Below are 23,146 nucleotides of genomic sequence, written 5' to 3'. Positions count from 1 at the left end.
TGATTTAAATAGGATTTAATTCGAAACCTGTAAACGACATCATGCGTGTGTATCGAACCTGATCTTCTGAATCGACAAATGCCACGATTTACCTACGATGACGTAATTTCCAGGCATCCAATTAACATAGGCTCCCCGTTTAAATTATCTCTCTTCTTATTTAGTTGGTTTTTAAATAGGGGGAGGACATTTTGAACAATCTTAAAATTTATCCTTGACATTAATAATATTGTCTAAATATAAGTATGAATCTTAAGCAGCAAGCCGACTCTTTATAGGGCCATTTGTTTTAAGAATGTTGTGTAAAAATATTTTTGGGAGCGAAATTAATACCGTAAAATACCGATAAAGCGCCCCCTAATTTTGACAAAAATCGCCGTGATGTCGAGAATAATCGGTACTGAAGAAAATGTAAAGCGTCGTTCTAAAAAAAATCAACTCGTATATAAAAATAAATTTATTTAGTTTGTCTCCTAACAGTAATTCAATTTTTTGCACCACTTTTCGAAGGAAGGTGTATGGGATTTTTAAGTGCTGTAAGGAATTGGCCATTAACTTGAACTTCTGTGATTATAAGTTAGAGAATTTATAAGTTATGTCCCTATAACACTGCAAATAAACTCGATAGGAAATGATTAAATGAACGAACGGATAACGCACAAGAAGAAAATGGCTCCCCAGTCTTGACCCCACGCAAACATTTATGTACACAAAGCCTTTCATTGTTAAGGTTTTCAATAGATGGCAGTAAAAATCGCAGATTGGAAGATATCTTCAGAATTTTAAAATTAATGAATATGGAGGGGAGGTATATCCTATAAAGGGTTAAGTCAAGTTTCATTTTTCTTAAATACTGCTATCGGAGCAAGGTAAGCATTGTTTCTAACTCTTGAATCTAAAAGGATGAAGAATAAAACCAAAATTAATTTAACCTTGTCGTTTTAATTCTTTAATCAATATTTAAGCATAGCTTATGGGGTAATTCTCGACAGAGTTAAACTGCATGTGGTGAGCACCTTCGAACATCGAAAAATACTAAGTAAACACATCAGAACCAGACTAAATGTAATTAATTACGAATTTTTAAATTAAACCAACACGCGCTCCAAAAAGTCACACGAGTTGGCACGTGGATTATTTCATACCCCAATGCTCGAAATTCGATACAAATAGCATTATACAGTTTCTAAACTGTTATCTTTTATGATTAGTGAATATAGATTGATTAATTAGAAAATGGATAAAAAAAATTTTTTATGAAGAGTTATAATTCGTGTACAAGAATACACTAATGAAATAAACTTACCATTAAGCTTAACTACATCGCTAATACGCAACCCTTATTTTATTTGCGTGCACTTGGAACAAAATACGTTATACTGTCCTTTGTTTAATACTTTAATCAAATGTCACGGATTCGTTTAAAACATCTGCTCTCCCTTTGCATAAAGTGCTCTAATTTCACCCTAAAATCTTAATCTCTGATTATTATTCAATTCGAATTTCTATTAGCTTTGCTACTAAATCCTTAAAAAACGGATGCCTGTTTCTTGATCTGGACGGGGATTAGCAGTAGAAAGCGAAATGATTCGAGCATCTATTGCAGCAATATTCAATCCAGAAAAAATTATTACTGACTTCTATTAATTATTCTGGCAATTGAAGGGTTTTCTAAACACGATTTAAAATTATTTAAAACTTTAAAATCTTACGAGAATAAATTTTTACACTATTAACGTAAGATGTTAATTTCTCAGATGCATATTCCGTTGGAGAAAAAAAAAGACCATCATAGAAGCAGACGCGTTTGGTGTGTTATACCTCAATTTCTACAAATATACAAATAAATCCTTCCATATAGGACGCTTATAAAAGGGAAAACTTTCTCAGAAGGCAAGATCAAGCAGGGTGTCGGATACTTAATGTATTTGGGAATTATAACTTCACATATTGGAAATATTAAACTTTTTTGTAGGGCTCGGTTAAAAAAATTTTGAAATACTTTTTTTTGGTATTTTTTTGAGGAATTTTTTTTCATTTTTTTATTTTATTTAGTTGAAAGTTAAAATTTTATTGAAGGTTTGAGAATAAACAGTTATAATAAAAAAAGTAAATCTGCACTAACTTCATTTTTAATGTATTTTTGAAATTACGTTTTAAAAACATTTATTTTATGTCTTATTGCAGATAAGCTAAGACACAATAGTTTGTACAAATAATTACATATGTAAAAAAAACATGCATATGTAACATATGTAAATACATATGTACACATGTTATAAAAAGGGGCAAATAAATAAGTTTTTAATTAAAATAAGTTTTTAAAAGCTGTATAATTTTTTTTAAAAATTATTAAGAAAATTTTCAGTTTTATGATTTAGAGAAATGAGTATTTTCTATGCACTGTTTAATCTACACAATATGAATTTAAAATATGGAAATTAAGAATTTTTCAAAAATAATTGTTCAGAGGTACATCAACATGGAGTATCTTTGAACAAAACTTTCTAGCATTATTTTTTTAAAAGTTAATGAAATGTATAGGGGAGAAACCGGGTACCTCGATTTTGCCAAAACTGATTCTAATTTATGATTATGATGATGATTTATGATGATTTCATTTTACTAGTCTAGAAGAAAGACCTGCCAAATTGGCGTATTGTTGTTGATTAATTCAAGGAGTCTGTATAGTTAAGTTTGTTTTGCTATGTCAACTCTCTTATATTCTATTGTTTTTAAGCTATCTATATTCATTGGTCCTTACAGTTATAAGAAATATTTTTAGTTCAGCTTATTATTCGCTTACTAAAGATTCATACCTTAACACACAATTAGGATTTAGCCTAAAACTGCATTATTATTTTTTGTTTCGATAACTTCTGGGTAAAACCGAGTACTACCCGATATGGTGCCCCCTTCCTTGAGTTTCATCCAGGTTAGGCTCATGAAAGCTGCAGTGCAGCGGAAGGAAAAGATAACTACATCCAAGGCTAAATAAACCTTTTAAGAGCCCCAGGACAAAATTTATTGCCAGAAAAACATTTCTAAAGCACAAAAGCCTTATTTCATGTTTTGTAGAAAGTTGAAGACACTCTATATAAAAATTGTAGTTTTTGAATAGATGTAAAGAAATTCTATACCATTTTCATTTTCTTCAAAAAATGATAAACATTATATTTTTTAAGGAATTTTTGTTAGTCCGTTGGCAGTTTCGGGCACTGGAACAATTGCCCCCCCCCCTTCTACAGCCTTGACTACGTCACATGAAAATTACATGCATAATTTTCTTAAAACTGTCTTAAAAATAGAATTGTCTGCTTTTTCACTGAAATTCCAGCATTTCTAAATTTTTTTCATAGAGTTAATATGTGTACCCGGTTTTACTCCACTAGTGGGGTTAGACCAAACTGTCTATGACTTTTCGAGAATGATATGTTGTACACAGCTAAACAATGAATATCTTGGTTAAATCTGACAGTTTAGCTCAGTCAGAATTAGTTTTTTTTTCTATTTGAACTTTGTATACTATGCTTGTTAAAATTACTAAACCTCACTTTTTTTCCGTTGCAATACTTAAGCGAACTGCGGTGATGGCCAATAGTATTTTTTGTTGACAAAGTATAAGCAAAATGACCTTTTTTTACGTGATATAATCTATGGCGCTATTGGCCTGAAAAAAAAGAAATCTAATCACAGCTTGCAGCTGTTGTCTTAAACATATGTAACAACTCTGCTAAATTTCTAATGCCAACGCAATTTCAACTACTACGTCAGTTTAAATCTTTAAGAACTATTAGCAACAGAAATAAAATAAATCATTATACCAACCAAGATTTGTAGAGTCATTCATTATAATTATAGAGTTTTAGGATGAATTTTCTTAAAGTTTAAACTCAAGTTTCGAAAAAGAATCGGCTAAATAACGGTCTTACATAAGCAATAAATTATGAGTTATTAAATTGAAATATACATATGCTTAAGCAAGCTTACGCGGTTTTTTCGAAAACAGTTGCCCACATTTTCAAAACCATAGTAATTAACAGATTAAAAACTATTCAATTGTTTAAAGCAGAAAAAAAACTATTATCTTAGCTCAAAGCCGTTACCTGAAATCCACAAACTTTGTTCCAAGAAATATATAATTAGGTAGCAGTAGCAGATACTCCTGTTTATTTTTCTTTTTTTATATATATAACTGACATTTACAACTATTCAGTCATGCATTAAGTTTCAAGAGAAAAGAGTTTCAAAATCAGGAATTTGTTTAGATTGTTTAAATGTTTACTAAATGTCGATTAACAAGATTTTTTTTCTCTCCCTACTAAGTGAATTTTTCTCTCTTCAGAGAATGACGGAATTATCCATGTTAGATCTAGAAAGTCACTTAAGCAGAGACACTTAAGCTTGAAGTAATGAGAATTTACGAGAAAGGATTTTTTCTTTGCTTAAGGACATTATTTAAAGACATTATTTGAAAAGGTAAATCAGTAAAATTACATTAAAAACAACAAATTTGTCTTTGCATCTTCGCTTAAAAATTTGTTGAATATATTAAGATGATGATGTATCACTTTCGATGTATTGAAAAGTTGTTTGCATTTGCATTTTATTTACATTTCATTCCCACGCATGGTAAAGACTGGGTTAATCCGAATAAGCTGCCCCATTGTTAAAACAACTAAACTTGATTTGTTATTTTGTAAAAATGATATGACTGATTTATTTTTATCCAGAATTGAAAAGATTTCCCTCAATATTTTCAAGTTTAAAACGTTATTTTCTTCAAGAAAAGAATTTCATTTATCAGATAAGGTATTTATCAGATAAGGATTTATCAGATAAAGTAGGTAGCGTTATAGTGGGTGGGGTACAATAGACCACTTATGAACTATTTTCTTCTAAGAATTTTGAAAATGAATGAAGGGAAAAGAATTTCTGAATGTAAGTGCGCAAAAAAAAAGAAAGAAAAAAAAAGAAAGAAAGAAAGAAACACCTCGAATAACTTATGATCTCGAGATTGGAATTTCACGTACTTGGACACAAACTTAATGGTTTCCAGGGGTGACCTCAAATATGCTAATCAATAAGTGCTGACGATATTTTTTAAGTTACAAAATCAGATACAAAAACGTATACTTTCTGTGAATGAACATACTTTCTTTTATGGAATTGAATTTCTCACCCACAAATATAGGGGGTAGTCGAAATCTAGGAGATAGTTTGGTCAGGAGAGCGATCCAAAGTTTGGACACCTTAATATTACTTTTTGATTATTTCGCTATATCTCGAGTAATTCTTAACACTTTCGCTGCCGATCCCGCGCCAGGGCGTGACGAAATTCCTTCTAGTAGTTTGTGTCTAAAAAAACAGATCAAGTGGTAGCAAGGTGTGTATTAACCTCCAACTATTTTTCAGAAAATACGATATTTTCTCACCAAAATAGCACATTGTTTATTGAAATAAAGTTATTGTGAATTTTAAAAACTAAAGTAGTTGTTTAAGAAATAAAAGTTAAATTTAATTTTATCTTTATTGATTACCACTTTTCAATGAAAAACACAGCATAAGTTCCTGTTCTCGGATGGCAGTGAACGTGTTAAGCGAATTTTAAAAATTTGCACACAATAATGAAATTTTTTTATCCAAAGATAATTGCATGGAAAAAATAATTTATAATAATTTATTATTTTATTTAATAATAGTCGAAAAAATTTTAAATTTTAAGATATGTACAATTTTTTACATAATTTTAGAGAAAGTAATTTTTTTTTTATAGCAAAATACAAAATTTGAACGAAATCATTTGAATAATTCCTGAGTAAAAAGTCGTATATTTATTTTTAAAAAGTCGTATATTTAACTGATTTTGCTAAAATTTTGTATTTTGCCATTACAAATATATTCTGCAAAAAATTATGGAAAAAAAAATAATAAAAATAAAAAAAATAAATAAAAACGTTGTACACGTTATGATTCAAATTTTTTCAACTATTATCAAATAAAATAATAAAATATAATAAATAATTATTTAAAAATACTTTTTGCATGCAACCCTACCTTAATCTTTGGATAAACGAATTTTATAATAGTGTGCAAAATTTTTTCAACTAGCTTAAAAAGTTTTCGGATACCCAGAACTCATTGAATTTATTCCATCAACGAAACTAAATCAGAGCAGAAGAGTAAATTAATTTTAGGGATTGATGAAAACATCAAAATTCGACTTGGCATGCCCAGAATTCCTATGGGATTCCAACCGAGTGCTGTATGTCCAATAAATTATGGTAAAAAGGAAAGAAAAAATATCCGGTTTCAGTTATTTATATATGAGGAGACAATATTATTATAAAAGTTGTTCACAATAACTCGAAAGAACAATTTATTGCTCATTTACTGTTGTGAATATGTTTTTAAAACAGCATACAGTTTGTCGATAAAATAAAATTTTAGTTCCATTGATAGTTTAATTTAGATTATGTACCTCAAGCCACTGCTCTCAGGGGTTAGAGAGCATATTTCCCATTTAGGTGACTCAGGTTTAAATCCCAGTGATGGCTGGTCGATTCGAATTCTAATCCTGGCTCGCACCGACCACAGTGTTAACGTGAAATATCCTCAGTGATAGACGGTATCATAGGTTATATACCACCCTTGTCGTCGGACTAACCATAAAATGTTTTCGTGGTTTTCTGTAACATTAACGCCAATAAGGGCGAGATCCATTAAAAAATCCTCCATGATAGCTTATATTGTATCAATGCTTGATCCAAGAGTTCCCTTTTCTTCTGGGTTGGGTTCGCAATTACAAGATTACGGAGTTGACCATTGATAGCCAAAAACCCAGAAAGGGCTTGACTGTTACTACACCGGTTATGAAAAACCTATTTATCATACATCAAGTTGAAGATAATTTTTGTTCTTCGTACAAATGTTCAATATGTTTATGTGCACTATTAGTGTTTGCGGCACACACCCAATATACTCGATTTCCAATTAACACTTGCGATAGTTCCATGTGAAATATAATCATAGGCTAATAATGATTTATAATCATAGACTAATTAACCAGCAAATGGTTTTCATTGCACGGCTACTTAATAATTAGCCAAAGCGAGGCATATAAAAGAGGCTTTTGCTTCCTTTACTCCAAACTTGTGGGAAAAATTGGACATAGGTTGAATGTGTACCGTATGAGTAATGGTGCACATATGGAATCTTTGTAAGAAAAACAGAAAGGAATATGGAATGTTTCTTTGTAGTTTACCTTTAATTTAATTCTTCGTTTGTTCTAAATATTCTAAATTACACTGTTATAAAATACCATTAAAACTGGAGTATTATTTTATGGGTGTTTTAAGCAGTGTATTAAAAAAATTTCTTTATTGATTTGATTTCGATTTTTTTGAAATTAAAGTAATAAAAACTTTCCACTACTATGCAAACAGTCTAAGTGAGACGTTTACTATTCCCCCCTCTTTTTTTTCATTGATTTACCGTCCCGTTATTGAAATGATACACTTCGCTGCATCCCTTGTATAAATGTTCTAGTTCTTGTAGGACTGTCGTGTGCCTTAATAAGTTGTTCGAATTGTTATTCAAGTTTCACGCGTTTTTCCAGACTAATTATTATTTTCCTTTTTAAGACGTTTCTATGTTTTTCCAATTTTTTTAAACGAAATCTAATGCTCAATCCTTTAATTTGGTAGTTTTTTTTTTTAAGATTTGACATCATTATTTTTTATTATTTTGGCATATTTTTTGACCAAAATTTTTAAATTTTTACTTCTGTTCAACATTATATTAATCATTTCAATAAAAAAAACCCCGATAATTTCAGTAATTTGTTTTAGGAATTTTTACAATAATACAAGTCACTCACTGTACCTATCTTGTACTCTGATACAATTTTTTTGCAACCATGTGTAAATCATTCAGATATGATGTTAAGTGTTATGTGCTGGATAAAAAATCTCAATTAGGCAATTCATCCATGATTGTTAACGTTTTTTGTCAAAGATTAATTACAGTTTCATGGAAAAAAGCAAAAGAGAACAAAGTTAAAATAAATATTTAAGTAATATTTAAGACAATCGATCTCTGCTTTTATTTTTTGTGATAACAAATACTTTTACTTTCATTAACATAAAAACAAACAGGAACAAAAACAATTGAATTCTTATATTTTTTAAACTAATATTTACAATCATCTGAGAATGAACAGTGTAACTTTTTTAACTACGAGCGCAACAGGAAAACTATTACTGACCAGGTAATTTCTCTTATTACATAAGCCTTCAATTCCATATCAAAAACTGTTGAATGAATTCACTTTACTTCAATATTTATAGTAAGCACAGTTATTATAATTTTCCTTAAAGACTGGGAGCTAAACATGCGTAGATCATATTGAGACTTATTAAAGAAAAGTTTCTAAAGAATATAAACATAAAAATCACTTATTCCTATTCACTAAGACAATACTCCACATTGTTTCTAAAATATTTTGATCGTAGAAAACGAATAAATACATATAAAGGATAAATTCCAAAAATTTATTAGGTTCAAAAAACATTGAATGCTTTTTCAAAACATTAAATGAGATTTGAATATTTTTATAAAATTTTTAATTTTGAAAGTTTTTATTAATAAACTTTAAATTTCATGATTTTTTACATGTTCAATATGTTTTTAAATTTCCTTTTTTTTTTGTGAATTTGAGATCAATTATTAACATACATTTATTTTGCACACTAATAAAGGAGCTGAAACATGAAAATAACATACAATTTATTCAAATATGTAATTATTAGCATAAAGGAAAGTAACTAAGAAGATTCCCACGTATTAAATGCAAATAAAAACGAATCCTAAAATGGATCAAACGATTCACACCAGTTATGCAATTTTCAAGGCGTTCATTTCCCTTTCGCAAACGATATTCATCCAAATCATCTAACTTTCTCTTCGCATCACTTCATGTTATACATCAAATAACAAAAGATTGCCTATTTTAATATCGCCTGCGGTTATTTGATGGATGAGAAAAAGCGTAATGTCAGGGTTAATGCGAACGAAAGCGATACTTTTCTTATTTGAATTTTTATTTTTCCCTCGCTCTTTTTAAACGACATTAAGAAACAAAAACTTTTCACGGTTCAAAATACTCTCGTCTGAAATGAAGATCAAAAAAGGAAAAGAAAAAAGTGGGACATCGTGCGGTATTACGCGTGACACTAATCGTTTTCTTCAAGGGGTTTGAGATGAGGTCTGGAGAATCTTCCGGATAACAGAACAAAACGGTGGTATTCTTCAAAGTGGTGAGATTTTATTAGTATTGGTTAGAGAGCATCACATGGAAGCGCAGACGATATGAGGGGGTCCTATTGTTTGGTAAGCAAGTTTAATTTAAGTAGCAGTTATATTTGTTCATATAGATTTAGCTTTTATTGTACATAAACTTATTTTTAGTGTATAATAACTAATTTTATAAAACTTTTTTAGTGTAATAATTAAACTTATGACTTAAGCATTGAGAAATTTTACATTTAGAAGAATGCAAATATATTGAATATTTTTTTATGTATAATGATTGCTCTATGATTCAATTTTATTGCAAATAAAATTTGCTTAATCTTCGTTGTAAATAAATTAGAACTAGTATTATGAAATTATATTGAACATTTTATAATGAATAATTGATGTGTGCCTTTATGATAAATTTGAGCGTCAGTTATATTTAAGGATATAAGTTTAACTTTTAATGTAAATAAATTAGAATTAGTATTAAGTTGCATTGAGCATTTTTTTTTTAAAATATATATAATCTATAATAAACGTATGCTTCTATGATAAAGTTCGAAAGTCATATTTGTGGATATATGTTTAACCTTTATTGTAACAAAAAGATACTTCTACGATAATTGAGTATCAGTTTGTAAATAAACAATAATAAGTGTTCTGAAACTTTATTGAGCATTTTTTGTTGTAAAATGCATGCTTCGATTATAGAAGATTATTACAATTCAGTTAAAAGTAATGACTTGTCATTTTCTAAACTTCCATCTGAAATTTAAAATTTCTTCGAATGCTTCGATTATGGAAGATCATTGCAATTCACTTAAAAGTAATGACTTGTTATAAATAAACTTCCATCTGATATTTGAAATTTCTTACTTAGTGGTATAGTTTAAAATTCGTGACTGAGCTACATAACTATAGAAATTTTTAAGGGTTATACGCACCTAAAAAAACTTTTAAAGCATAATCTAATATAAAACTCCATCATTTTGCTATTTATTTATCACACCATTCAGCAAACATCATCACCAGAAAAATTCTAAAGCTAAAAAGTTTTTATCGTCTTTTAATTTTTGTAATGAAGCCTGAAATATATCAAAATCAACATTTTTGGGTAACTTATGACATCAGAAGAAGAAAAAAGAGGTGATAAATACCCAACCAAGGGTAAAAAATAACTGACGACCAGTTCTACTAATGAAAAAAAAGTGATGGCTGCTTAACCTACGTGTTGATATAAATCAGGGGCTTCCAACTCACATGGGGCCGGGGGCCGCAATTAAAAGCACCAGTCAAATGGTGGGCCGCAACTTTATCAAAATTTATATAGTACTCTTTTATGTTTGAAAGACCATTAAATATTACTGTCAGATTTTTATCAAAGTTTTTTTAATATTAAATGGCAAAGTAACAAGCATTACAAATAATGCTTGTTACGTATCATTTTTAATCTTCTCTTAATCAGAAACTTAGTGACAAGATTTTTTTCTTTTAAATTTAATTCTGGGATAAATTAACATTTTTTCGACTTTTTAGGAATTATAGCAACAACAAAAAATTCTGGAGTACCTGAAATTAATTTCTTTAATTATCATTTTATTATTTCGCTCCTGCGATATTCAATTCCAGGAATTTAAGTAAAACAAAATATTCATTCCCTCTTTTATGCTTTTTAAAATTTACAAATGTAAATAATTTCGTCCAAAATGAGTGGTTTCAAAGAGTTAAATGGGAGAATTTCTTCGAGAAAAATTCTGATATTCACACGTTAAATTATATTCACAAAATACAATAAAAAGAAGAAAAAAAAACTAAATAAAAAAAAGAGCAGCATACACGATTATTTTTGCATTTGAATAAATATTTTCTTGGATGCAAAACCAGAGAAATAAATTTTTTTGCACCGTAGGTATGTTAAATTTCACAGAAACGAAGAAATTAGGTTTTTTAAGACGAAAGAAAAGTATTTTAAGCCCACATAGAATTTACGAAAATTGTCCTAAAAAAAGGACAACTAATATATTTTATTTCAAGGGCCGCAAAAAAGGCTTTGCAGGGCCGCCAGTTGGTAACCACTGATATAAATCATCTATCTCTACCTCATTTAAAGACTAATTCACCTTTAATTTATTTCTACTACTAGATAGAGGGAAGAACAAATAAGTAAAAATAAGTAAAATAACATTTAATCATGCATACATAAATTAATATTTATTATTTATAATATTAGTATTTTCCGAGGATTCGGGGAAAATTTTATCAGAGTATGAGTTGGAGTTGAGCTTTCAAAAAAGTCGTCCGCAGTTGGAGTCAAATATTTCAACTAATGACTCCACAGTTCAGTATATATCTCAAAATGAACAAATGTGGAGTTTTCCTACAACTCGATAAGGCCTTCAATGCAAATACCGATTAAAATGTGGGGTATAACCAATTTTTATTTTTTTCATCCATATTTAAGATAAAATTGAAACTAAACTTGAAGTACTATTTTATTTTATTATTATAAGCAATAGAACAAGTTACTTTTTTATTTTGCAAGATTTAATTTGAAAATAATTTCTTTACACAAAAATCTTATTTATTTATTTAGCATCGAAAGGATCGTTTTCTAATTATTATAAATTTTTCAGTCATTATTTGTAGGCAAATTTTCAGATTTTTTATTTTTATTTTCTTTGTTTAGGAAACATGAATTTTTAACCTATAAAAAATTCTTCAAAATCGAACGATTATTTGTGTGGTTTAGATTTAATACTTCATAATACATTCACCTAATGTTAATTTGAATTCCTATGCACGTCGAAGAGTTTTTTCTCAAAACCTCGTTATGCCGAATATTTTTCGAAATAGAAACTAAATTTTTTCGGAAAAATCATAATGTAAGTTTATTGTAAACCAATTCTTTTCCATTTAATGCATAATTATTTATGTCTTCTAAAAATTATCATTGCTGTATTTAGATTTATAATCAACTATCATTACATACATAATCATTACTTGTTATTCTTATGTTTCATTGCTTTATTTTTTAGAAAACTATTTTAGAATATATTCTTCTACATTTTAGAAAATATTTACCTCTGAGCTTGTTATCTTGAAAATTTTTTTAGAGTCCCCTCAACTTTGAGATAGCTAGAGGCTAGAGTATACTATATAAATTAACCTTAAAAATTTTATGCAATGTGCTATTTAAAATATTAATAATACTATTCATACAGTCGTGCTGGCTCAGAAGATAGAGAGTTCGCCTCCCAATGAGGTGAACCTTGTTCGAATCCCAGTGATGGCTGGTCGATACGAATTCCGCACCCTGCTCGCACCAACCCCCGGGCTGACGCAACACCTCCTAGAAAAGAGTAGGCCTCTGCACGGGTTACCATAAATATCCCTTAGTAGTCCAAACGTAATGACATACGCCGTATTTTCAACCACTGCGCAGCTTAGTACCCCGAGCGTAATGACATCTTTCTTATTTTTCATCAACTGCGCAGTTAACTTCGTCACATCGGACTACTAAATTGATCCGTGCTGAGGCCTTCATACTTCTAGGAGGTGTTGACTGACGTAAGACATCCTCAGTGGTAGGCGGATCATGGGTTAGAGTGCCCTTGCGCTCAGACTGACTGTGGGAAGTTTTCGTGTTTTTCCTCTCCATGTAATTGAAATGCGTGTTAGTTCCATCAAAAGTCCTCCACTAAGGCAAATTTCTCTCAATACTTGATCCAGTAGTTCCCTTCTCTTCTGGATTGGTTTCAAAATTACAAGGCTACGGAGTTGAACATTAGTTGTCCTAAACTCAAAATTGAGTCTGCTGTTCAACGACGGTTATAAAATAAAATACTATTTATACCAATGCAAAATATTCAATTTTTTAGATGTTTGATCCAGGTTTTTGTTACAGAGTTTAACCATGGATAAAACCGTCAAAAACTGACTCACGACAAAAAATTGCCAATCCTGGTTAGTTATTTCCATTATCAATTTTTTCAAGGAAAAAATAACAATTAAAAATCATCAGATTTTATTTCATTAGTAAGTGTAAGGAACGGAAACGAAATATGGCGTGAAATTTTTCCGCCGCCGTGGAAATCCCCAATCTGGAGGCATTTATTTAAAAAAATAATTATTACAAACCACAATAATTGTTAAAATATTCGTTTCTGAACGCTTCATTTCTTAAATTTTTCTTTATTTTTTAACAACTCCTATTCAAATACTTTTATTTCGAATGTAATATTTACGGTCGCAATTTCGAATATGAAGTTTGGTTAAAATCTGAAATATCCCGAGTAACAAAAAATTAAATTGAATTTTTAATGCTTTACTTGTGAAAGCGGAAGCTCTCAAACAAAACTTTACGAACTGCCAATTCAAGCAGAGTATTTTCTTTCGCCGCGTAAAACAAATTTTACTGACGATTTCTGCTATTCCCGATTTTTTTCAAGATCAACAATTGATTGCAATATATATGTTACCGGCAAAGCATATGTCTTCATTCTATAAAAAGCCTAGGCACTGTATATAATACCGGACGTCCTTAGGCAAAGTATGATATGTGAGAATTTTTACATACTTTCCCTAGGTACCGTTTATAATCCTATTAAATGACGAATGCTATTTAGGTAAAGTATGATAAAAAGTCTTGATAAGGCTATCATGTAAATGACAAGCACTCCTCGAAAATGGAAACATCATTCTGAAAAAAATAATGAGAGTACTATTAAAAAAATTCATTCTAAACACACAAAGAAAAATGAAAGTTGTAGGGAACAAAAGTTACAGACAAAAAATAAGAAATTACTCGTTGCAACATGGTAAGCTTGACTGACATTTTGAATAACATTTCATTACATTCGAAACGAATCGGAAATGCATTTCACACTTAACCGGTTACTCATTTAACATCAATTGGTTAACATTGCTCCTGTATCAATTGGTTAACATTGTAATGCAATACGTTAAAAATAAAAACAAATAGGAAGTATATATGAAAATTCTCCTGAACAAAAACCCATTACATGTATGTTTAAATATAAAAGTATTGTATATAAACTCGTACAAATCATGTAATTATTAAAAAACTACAGTACGACTATTAATTTGATCTAATTATTATAATATTCTAATATAATGCTTGATATAATATATATTCTATATTTATATAATATATATTCTAATTTATCCCATCGTCAAATTTATATTATAGATCGTCTAATTTAACCAATTGATACACCAACGTAAACAATTGCAAACCGGTTTCAGTCACATAATAACAATAAAGCTGTATACTATCACCTGATGATTAAGATTTTACATAGAATCTTATAGTGCGTCTATAGTTTGGCCAGGGACTGATGGCATTCTATAGAATCCTGGATTTCAAACTTTACTGGATACTTATACATAGCCGAGATAATTCGGGATAGTTAGGGGATCGATTAACAAGTAGTTTATATGAAAACTGCCACTTAAAGCAGAACAACATGGACATTGGAGCAGTGACGTTTCAGTTTTAATGTTTTAAACTTTCAATTGATAAGCCCCATGCCTTTCAGATCAATAATTTTTGTGGCAAATGAAAATAAAAATTTAAAATAAATTGTTTTACGAAATTTGAAATAGTATATGTCATCAAGTTTTTTATTTATTAATTAATTTTTCATTTTTGCTGAGTGTCATAAAAATACTTAACTCATATTACCTGACTAGAAACTACATTCGTTTCGAAAATATAAAAACAGGATATGACAGTCACCATGTTTGAAGCGCTCAAAAATAGGCGCCCTTTTTCACGACTTGCCAGACGAGAATGAGAAGAAACAAAGATTTTAAATATAAATTGCAAAGTTGCCAACGAAACACGGAAAAATAAAGGTGAGAAACAAAACTCGAAAAACAAATGTAGCCCAAAGAAATAAAAAGGAAGAAAAAAAACAGTGGCAAATAAGGGTAAAATGCATTCCCACTAGCTATGAAGAAGTGGCGAGGAACGCATGTCGTAAACAAAGGTAATCAGCATTCACGTGAATAACTTTCAGGGCATCAAGATGAGCTGATTTGACTCTGGTGGAATTAATTTATGTCTGTATTTTAAAGTGAATACGCTATAAAGAAACTACGAGAAATTATCAATTGCTGCACATGACTGGAATCTTGGGCGTAAATTTAATTTCGGCAAGCCAAAACTATTTCCACTCCTGTCACATCAGCTCATCTTGATGCCCTGGAATTATGTTTTATTCATATGAATGCTGATTCCCTTGTTAACGACATTAGTTTCTCATTATCTTTCCATAGCGGGAGGAAATGCATTTTCCTCTCGGCCACGGTGCCCCTCTCTCTCGGCTGCATTGGTTTTTCTAGTTTTGTTTCTCTCCTTTATTTCTCCATTTTTCGTTGGCATCTTTACGTTTTATATTTAAAATTACTGTTTTACATTATCATGTTTAATATTACTTTATTCGTATGTTAAAAAATAATTTTAAGACGGAAAGTTTCTAGAAATATCTTATGTTAAAATGTTTTATATCCATTTGATAAATGATAAATATTTTCCAGATAGCAAGTTTTTATTCCCTCAACTAATGTCTATTTTTTTTCATTATTATTTCTTTGTTACCATTAACTTCTCTATTTCAATTTTTTTTTCTGGAAAAGTTTCTTTGTTGTAATGTTTATTCACTATGTAACTAGACTTTATTCTGCGAAAAATCATTGGAGCGTTATCGTAATCTCCATAATACTTGCGAACGAAAAGTTATCTGCTGATAAAATATTTATCTTTTATCCCAAAGATTAGCGTTCGTTTTTTTCCAACTACAGACAATACTAAGTTCCAATTGATACGTTGAGAAAAAGTTATATTACTTGCTCCAAAAAAAGGAAATAATTCCATATTTTGAGTCTTAAAGAAATTGAATTTATCAAAATATACAGGGTGTTTATAAAGTCCCGGACCCATTTTGATATTTAATAACTCATAAAATAATAAAGATGGATTAAAATTAATTACATAAATTGTTAGATAGAATCAAGAAATTTCAATACCGTGAGACACAAAGGGATTCCCCAAAGGTTAATGTGTGGAGTGGACTAATGCACGACCAAGTCATTGGGCCTTTCTTTTTTACAGAAAAGACGGTCTCATCAGTCGTATACTTAGACATGTTGGAAAACTTCGTATTTCCTCAACTAGAAGAGCTTCAGCCACATGTCTTTTCGCAACAAGATGGTGCACCACCTCATTGGGGTATCATCGTTCGTAGTTCTTTGAATGAGCATTTTCCAGGAAGATGGATTGGGCGAGGAGGTCGAATTCCTTGGCCACCCAGATCACCTGATATAACGCCACTGGATTTTCTTTGGGGATTTATTAAGGACAATGTTTACAGGAGAATCGTGTCGAACATTGATGACCTAAAAACCAGAATTACAACCGCAATAGCCTCTGTGGATGCCGACATGCTTGCCGCTACCTGACGTGAAATTGACTATCGACTTGATATTCTCCGTGCGACGAAGGGAGTACACGTGGAAGTTTATTGACAAGGTTCATGAAACTTTTTGAGTCTATCAAACCATTTATGTTATTAATTTTAATCTATCTTTATTATTTTATGAGTTATTAAAAATCAAAATGGGTCCGGGACTTTATAAACACCCTGAATTATAGTAGGATGCTAATTTAAAGAGAGTAAAAATACAGTAACTGTAATTTCACTCTGTTACTGTAAAATGCAGTTTTAATGAGTTTTCAACCTGAAATATAGTATCTGACATTATATGATGTATACTATTTGACATTATATAATGTAAACTGACATTACATGATGCATACTATATAAAATCTGAAATGGTAGCAGAAGTTAAATACCGAAATTATCCTTTTTAAATCGCTGTAATTCCAGCAAAAGAAAAGCCGGCAAATGTATTAAGTTCTTGTATTGAGAAAAAAAATGAAAAGATGTTCCTGATGTCCACTGTCCAATATGAACTTAAGCTTTTTATCTCTAAATTTTTCTTCATATCAGTTTTGAAACTTCGCTTAGTTAACTGTTTTTTAAACTAAATAAGTTGTGTAAATTTTTATAGTAATATATCATTTATCCCTGAAACGTACAATCCCCCCCCCCCCAAAAAAAAAGATATGACCCTGAACAGCTTTAGTTCTAATAATCGGATTTTCACAAACCAAGTACCAATCTTAATAGCTCAAATGGTTGACCTGGAATATGTTAATCAATTGAAGCTATTGATATAATTAGCACTATTACACAGGAGAAAATTTTTTTTCTTTTGTTTCCTGTTGCATGAGATTTTTTGACAGATTTTAGGCACTTGATCGCCGATTTCAAATCTGAAATCGGTTTCTCACTCAAAGCTACGTTTTTTTAAATTATTTGATTTAAATGCCATTTTTGTCATTATGTACAAATTTAAAAATTCTATATTCCTAAATGTTGCTTAAAACTTTCAGAGGAGTAAGGGCTCAACATCGGGATTAAAATTGCTTAGGAACTCATGCTTGGAAATTTCGTCATACGCCTATAGGGGGGCTTCTATAATTTGAATTATTTTTTCGTTTGTTTCTGAACAGGTCAAAATAGAGAAGTGCCCATGACTTGTACGATGAGCATGGGTTTTTAAGCAATTTTAATCCTGAAAATGTGCCTAAACTCCTCTAGAAAATTGACAAAACATTTACGCAACCCCCTGTTATACATAACGCTTTTGAATTTGTACGTTTTGACAACAAATAGACTAAACTGCCATTTTAAAAAAAATCTGTAGTTTTAGAAACAAAATTAATTTTAGATTAGAAATCCCCACACCCGAATCTGGCAAGCTCAAGCATTTGTATAAATGTATCAAAAATTTATTCCCCAGTGTTATTGCTAGTTAAATAATTAAAAATATTAATAGCTACATTAAATAATTAGAGCTACCGAATCAAGCGCAAAAATGTAGTTTGTATGAAGTAATATACATCTTTTTTAGTGTCCGTGAACTTTTTGACCAAAACATATAGTCAGAAGAGGTGGTTGCAATCTGGAAAATAATTCCAGTAGAGATGAGGTGTTATTATTACTGAGAGTTATTATTAAATAGGAGAGTTATTATTATTGAGAGTTATTAGTCATATTAGCATTATTTGAAAATGAAAACTAATGAAAATGAAATGGAAAATGTGAAGCGTAAGGCGAAAAACTTTTATATTTGAAACCATGTAATTTTAAACTGTAATTTTAAGTGGAAAAAATAAAAAATTTGAAGAAAATCGGCAAAACAATTTCTGCGTTAAAAAAAAGTCATTTTTTAAAAACTTTTTTACGGATTTCTCTCAAATTTTGAAATTTCTACTGCAATTTACCAGTTAAAAGTGATATAGAAACTTGTTTATCTTACAATACTGAATTTTTTGTAGATTATTGAAGCAAACAAATAATAAAAATTATTTTTACTTAGAATTTATTTCAGGTAAAGCGAATTTTGCAATTCTTAACAAAACGATTTTCATTTGCCTTAAAAATTCTCAAGAAATACAGAAATAATGAAATGAACACTAAAGATATTAAATTATTTATATTATAGGGTGACAAGTGCACTAATGTAAAAATAAAACCTCCAGTATAAAATTGTACAGCAATTCTTGTGCAAATGTATGCAACATACAGTGATATTTTTTAAAAACTTGATATAAATCATATCAGATTTTCAGAGTTCTTAACGTAAAAAATTGGCGCCACCAAGAAAAAAAAAATAATAAATAAAAAAAACATGAATTATCAACTATTTCCATAAAATTAGCTTTCTCTCATTTAATTTTGTAATTTTCTTTCTTTTTTCTTGAATTCTACTAAGGTTTTTTGAATTTTTAGGAATTTCAAAGTTTTGGAAAAAAATTAACAATGGTGTAGCAAATGGCAGTAGCAAAAATGGGTGTTTACTGAATAATATAATAATCTATACTGTAACTTACACTCAATATATTAAATGGTTATAATTTAAAGTCGGATAATTATTTTAGGTTCTATATTAAATATCTTATTTTGGATCTTTTTCTCTTCTGATAATAGAAATTCTAATAAATAGAATAATAATTCAATAAATAAAATAATAGTTATCAATTAGAGAATAATATTTTAACAATATTTATAAAAAATTTTAAAAATAGTTATTTACAAAGCATTATTCGTTTTTATTTCTTACATTTAAAAAATAAAAAAATAAAGATAAGAAAGATGTCTGCCAAAAATTTGTGTTCGTGATTGTAGCTTTACAGATCATTTCATAAACAGTAATGTTTTTTTTCCAGGTCATTGTTACAGTTTTAATCACTGTTTTGAAATCCGCAACTTCTGTCAAAGTAGTAGTTATCCGTGAGAATTCTTCGTCCAGGTCAATGGAAGAATCTGAGGAAAAATCCAGTAGCGAAGAATCTGAAGAAATCGATTTTATATTGGACCTCATCCGGAAAAAAGAGAGTTCAGAGCAGAAATCTCAGCCAACTACCAAAACCTTTAAAATCATTCGAAAGCAACAAAGCAAACAAAAGCCAAGCAGCAAGGAAATAACTTCTGAATCGAACATTCACAAAGCAAGTGTTCCAAAGGAAGAACCGAAAAAGCCCAAAGAACATAAAGAATACCATGTTCATTATCATAGTCATCAGCATCAGTTGCCAGAAGAACCCTCATTGAAATTGGACGAAGATAAAATCCGACCAGTTTATTGGGACTTAGGCAGCAGCAATATGGATGATTACCAACCATACGTCAAGAAATCCAAGAAAATGACAATGCTTTTGCCATTTTCGGATAATGAAAAGTTCGATGGTTTCAAAGATTACAGCTCGCTACTGGACACAAAACTGATACCTTCTTCTAGCGATGAATACGTCATCGGCGATATAAGTAGTGACCATCTAAAGGACTTTTCTTCCACTTTTGAATCAGAGCTATTAGCTAAGAAGTTAGAATCCGACAGAAACCGCAAACTCATCAAAAAATATCAAACTCTTTTGAAATCAGCTGGCACCGTTCGTCCAAAAATCAATTATTCTCAGAAAGATTATTCGGCTTCATATGAAACGAGTCAACCAGCAAAAGTTCCCACACGGAAGCCACAACAGTTGGTCAAACTAAATAAACCTCGTTTGCAGAAAGAACGTTTTCCAAATAATCGTGATAGATTTGCTGGTTTCACCGATTTTTCTTCAATCGAATCTCCACAACCTAAAGACACAAATCCCGTAACACAACAAAGTTCAAAAGCAGAAGAAGGGTTGATTTCTAAAGACTTTGGATATTTTGTTAAAGATAAACCTCGGCAAACGTTCGCACCTTTGCCAAAGATGAGAAACTTTCGTAAAAATGCCCAACAAGTTAGACACAGACATGGAGTTTTTATTCCACCAGCAAAAGCCTCACCCTCACAAAACATGCAACAGTATAAAAAACGCCTCCCAAAGGTGCCAAGAGTTTTGACCGCTCCTGGAGGTATACCACTGCAGGTTGAAAGACTGAACCAATTTAAAGCTAACCCTAAGAGTACAAACTTATCTTTACAATATTTGAACGCTCTTGAAACTGGATCTCGACTTTTGCATGTTCAACCATTGAACAGACCGGATTCTTTTTTCAGCAGACTTTATAATGGTTGGTATTTGCAAAGAATACAAAGGTAGTGACAAGTGTGTTTATAGTATTTATGTATTTCTAGTTCTTGATCATATTTCTCTTAATTTTTCATATCAGTAAGTTTTATTTTTTTAATTACATCAGAGGATTTATGAGCATATCATGTAAATATTTTTAGAGCTTGTTTTTAATAAAGAAGAAATATAAAGCGTTTCTTTTGTTCTAAAATAGGACAAATGGAGTCGACGATGTCGAATTCAAGAGTACACACATTGAATAACTAGTATTTTTCCTAATAAAAAAATAATAAAGCTTAAATGGTTATTTTATATGCTTAGTCTAGGCTCTTAGACCAATGTGAAATGTTTTTTCACAGCCTTTTGTTCATAAAAAAGGTATGATACTTTTTAGAGTTATATTTACGTACGTATATTTTACGTACAGATTAATAGTAAAATTTTAGGCAAAATATCGTAAAATTAATTAAAACTCTTTTATAATATTAATATCGATGCTATACGCGCAATGTCAAACTTTAGTCAAATTGCTTATTTGATAATTTGATTTTCTTTAAGTTTTATTTCTTCAAATATAGAATGCATGGATCATTACTGTCTGTTGTGTTGTGAATGTGGGACAGAGAAAAGAACAATGCTACAACCATTTGCTTCTTCAAGATTAATTCTGGTAAATTTGGTCTACCCTATATGTAAGTGGTAGAATAAACTAAATAAAAGTCTTAAAGCTAAAAATTTTTCTGGGATACTTTATGTTCAACGAAATAGCTGTAAACCCTGGTTGTGTTATACGTAATATTTAAATTTAGTTACATCTTATTTTAATTCGACGTGTTAATTTTGTTGGTTATGTTGCAAGAATAAAAGCTTATCTTCCTGGTAGTATTATAAGGTTTATATAGCTGGATTTAAAACCTAAATTTCATAAACCTCACTTTGGTACCAATTAACTTTTAGAAGCAGATGGTACACAGGTGTCGCTTTTACATATCTTTATATATTTCTGACGTTCAAATTACTAGCAAAAATATATTTTGGTATTTTTTATAATTATAAAAAATTATTTAATAGTTGCTAAAAAAATATGTTAGTTATCGGAATTATATATGTACTAAATTATAAAATTCCCCAAAAAATAGTTTGAATTTTTTTTCATGTTAAAAAAAATTATCAATAATTGATTTTTTTAAATTAAAAAAAATTTAATGGTGAATAACTGTTTCTCTCAGATCTAAATAATTGCTAAAAAAGGCAAATTGGAAAAAAAGGGAAATTGGAAAAAATAATTGTTTGAAAGTGTTCACCATTAACGTAAAAAAAAAGAAAAAAAAGATACCGTTGTTTTATGCTGTATTTCATAACCATAAATTATAAAAATGCTAAATATAATATTTTTTCACTTATTTTGACCTAAATTAATGCAAAATAATAAAAAAAAATCTGAAAAATATGTTTAATATAAATTCTGCTTCGGAGTGTTATCGTGCATAACTAAAGCTGTGAAGTTATTTCAATTCCCGCGACTTTTGCTATATCACTCACTGTATCTTTTCGCTCCAATATGACATCGATGGTAATAAAAAAAAAAGACTTCTAATATAAATTAGTTCTTGTCTTTTTGTTTATTAAAATGTTTTCAATGGTGGTTTGATATGAACTAATTAGCAGAATTTTTATTAAACATATTTTTCATACTTTTTAACATATATACATATTTTTATCATATATACTTTTTCATTATTGTGTGTTAATTTAGGTCAAAATAAGTTTAAAATATTATATTTAGTTACTTTAATAATTCATGGTTATGAAGTACAGCATGAAACACCGGTGACTTTTTCTGAGTTAAAGACAAAATCTTCCAAACATTGTTCGCTTCCAAACAAACAAAAAAATTTCAAATTTGCACTTATTTACAGTAATTTAGATCCAAGAGAAACAGTTATTTATCACTGAAATTTCTTTAACCTCTTCATTACTAAAGTATAAATAAAGAAAAATATATTTTACAATTACGAATTTTTCTATTTCACTGCCATAAGTCATGATAAGATTAACGAAATATGAATTATACTGCCAGGGTAATTTTAGGTACACATACTGTTTGTCTAAGATAGGTACTCTGACCGCCACTAAGTCTGCGGCAGTCTGGTGCTATGGAAACAAGAAGAGGGCATTTTAGGGAGGTAA

At 29.7% G+C, this 23,146-nt stretch overlaps 1 protein-coding gene across 2 annotated transcripts; it reads left to right on the top strand.

The window, feature by feature from the left end:
* Positions 1 to 54: 54 nt before the first annotated feature.
* On the top strand, positions 55 to 21,150 carry LOC107439292 (uncharacterized). Of its 2 annotated transcripts, none has more exons than XM_087166108.1 (2): positions 55 to 869; positions 19,616 to 21,150. In XM_087166108.1, exon 2 carries the CDS (start codon positions 19,703 to 19,705, stop codon positions 20,984 to 20,986), a length of 1,284 nt encoding a protein of 427 aa, XP_087022234.1. In that variant the 5' UTR covers positions 55 to 869; positions 19,616 to 19,702; the 3' UTR covers positions 20,987 to 21,150. The 2 variants fall into 2 exon arrangements, with proteins under 2 accessions (XP_087022234.1, XP_015907318.3); XM_016051832.4 differs by lacking the exon at positions 55 to 869 and adding an exon at positions 8,746 to 9,390.
* Positions 21,151 to 23,146: the final 1,996 nt, after the last annotated feature.

This window comes from Parasteatoda tepidariorum, chromosome 6 (assembly GCF_982258835.1).
Source record: "Parasteatoda tepidariorum strain Cologne lab strain chromosome 6, Ptep-v5.0, whole genome shotgun sequence".
Classification (NCBI taxonomy): Eukaryota; Metazoa; Arthropoda; class Arachnida; order Araneae; family Theridiidae; genus Parasteatoda; species Parasteatoda tepidariorum.
This window is presented reverse-complemented; position numbering and strand designations above follow the sequence as displayed.

Bases quoted from the DNA above. Each gene is read 5' to 3' on its own strand.
- LOC107439292 (XM_016051832.4), top strand. From the start codon at position 9,370: ATGAGGGGGTCCTATTGTTTG. The intron at 9,391-19,615 runs GTAAGCAAGTTT...TTTTTTTTCCAG, and splicing joins TGAGGGGGTCCTATTGTTTG to GTCATTGTTACAGTTTTAAT.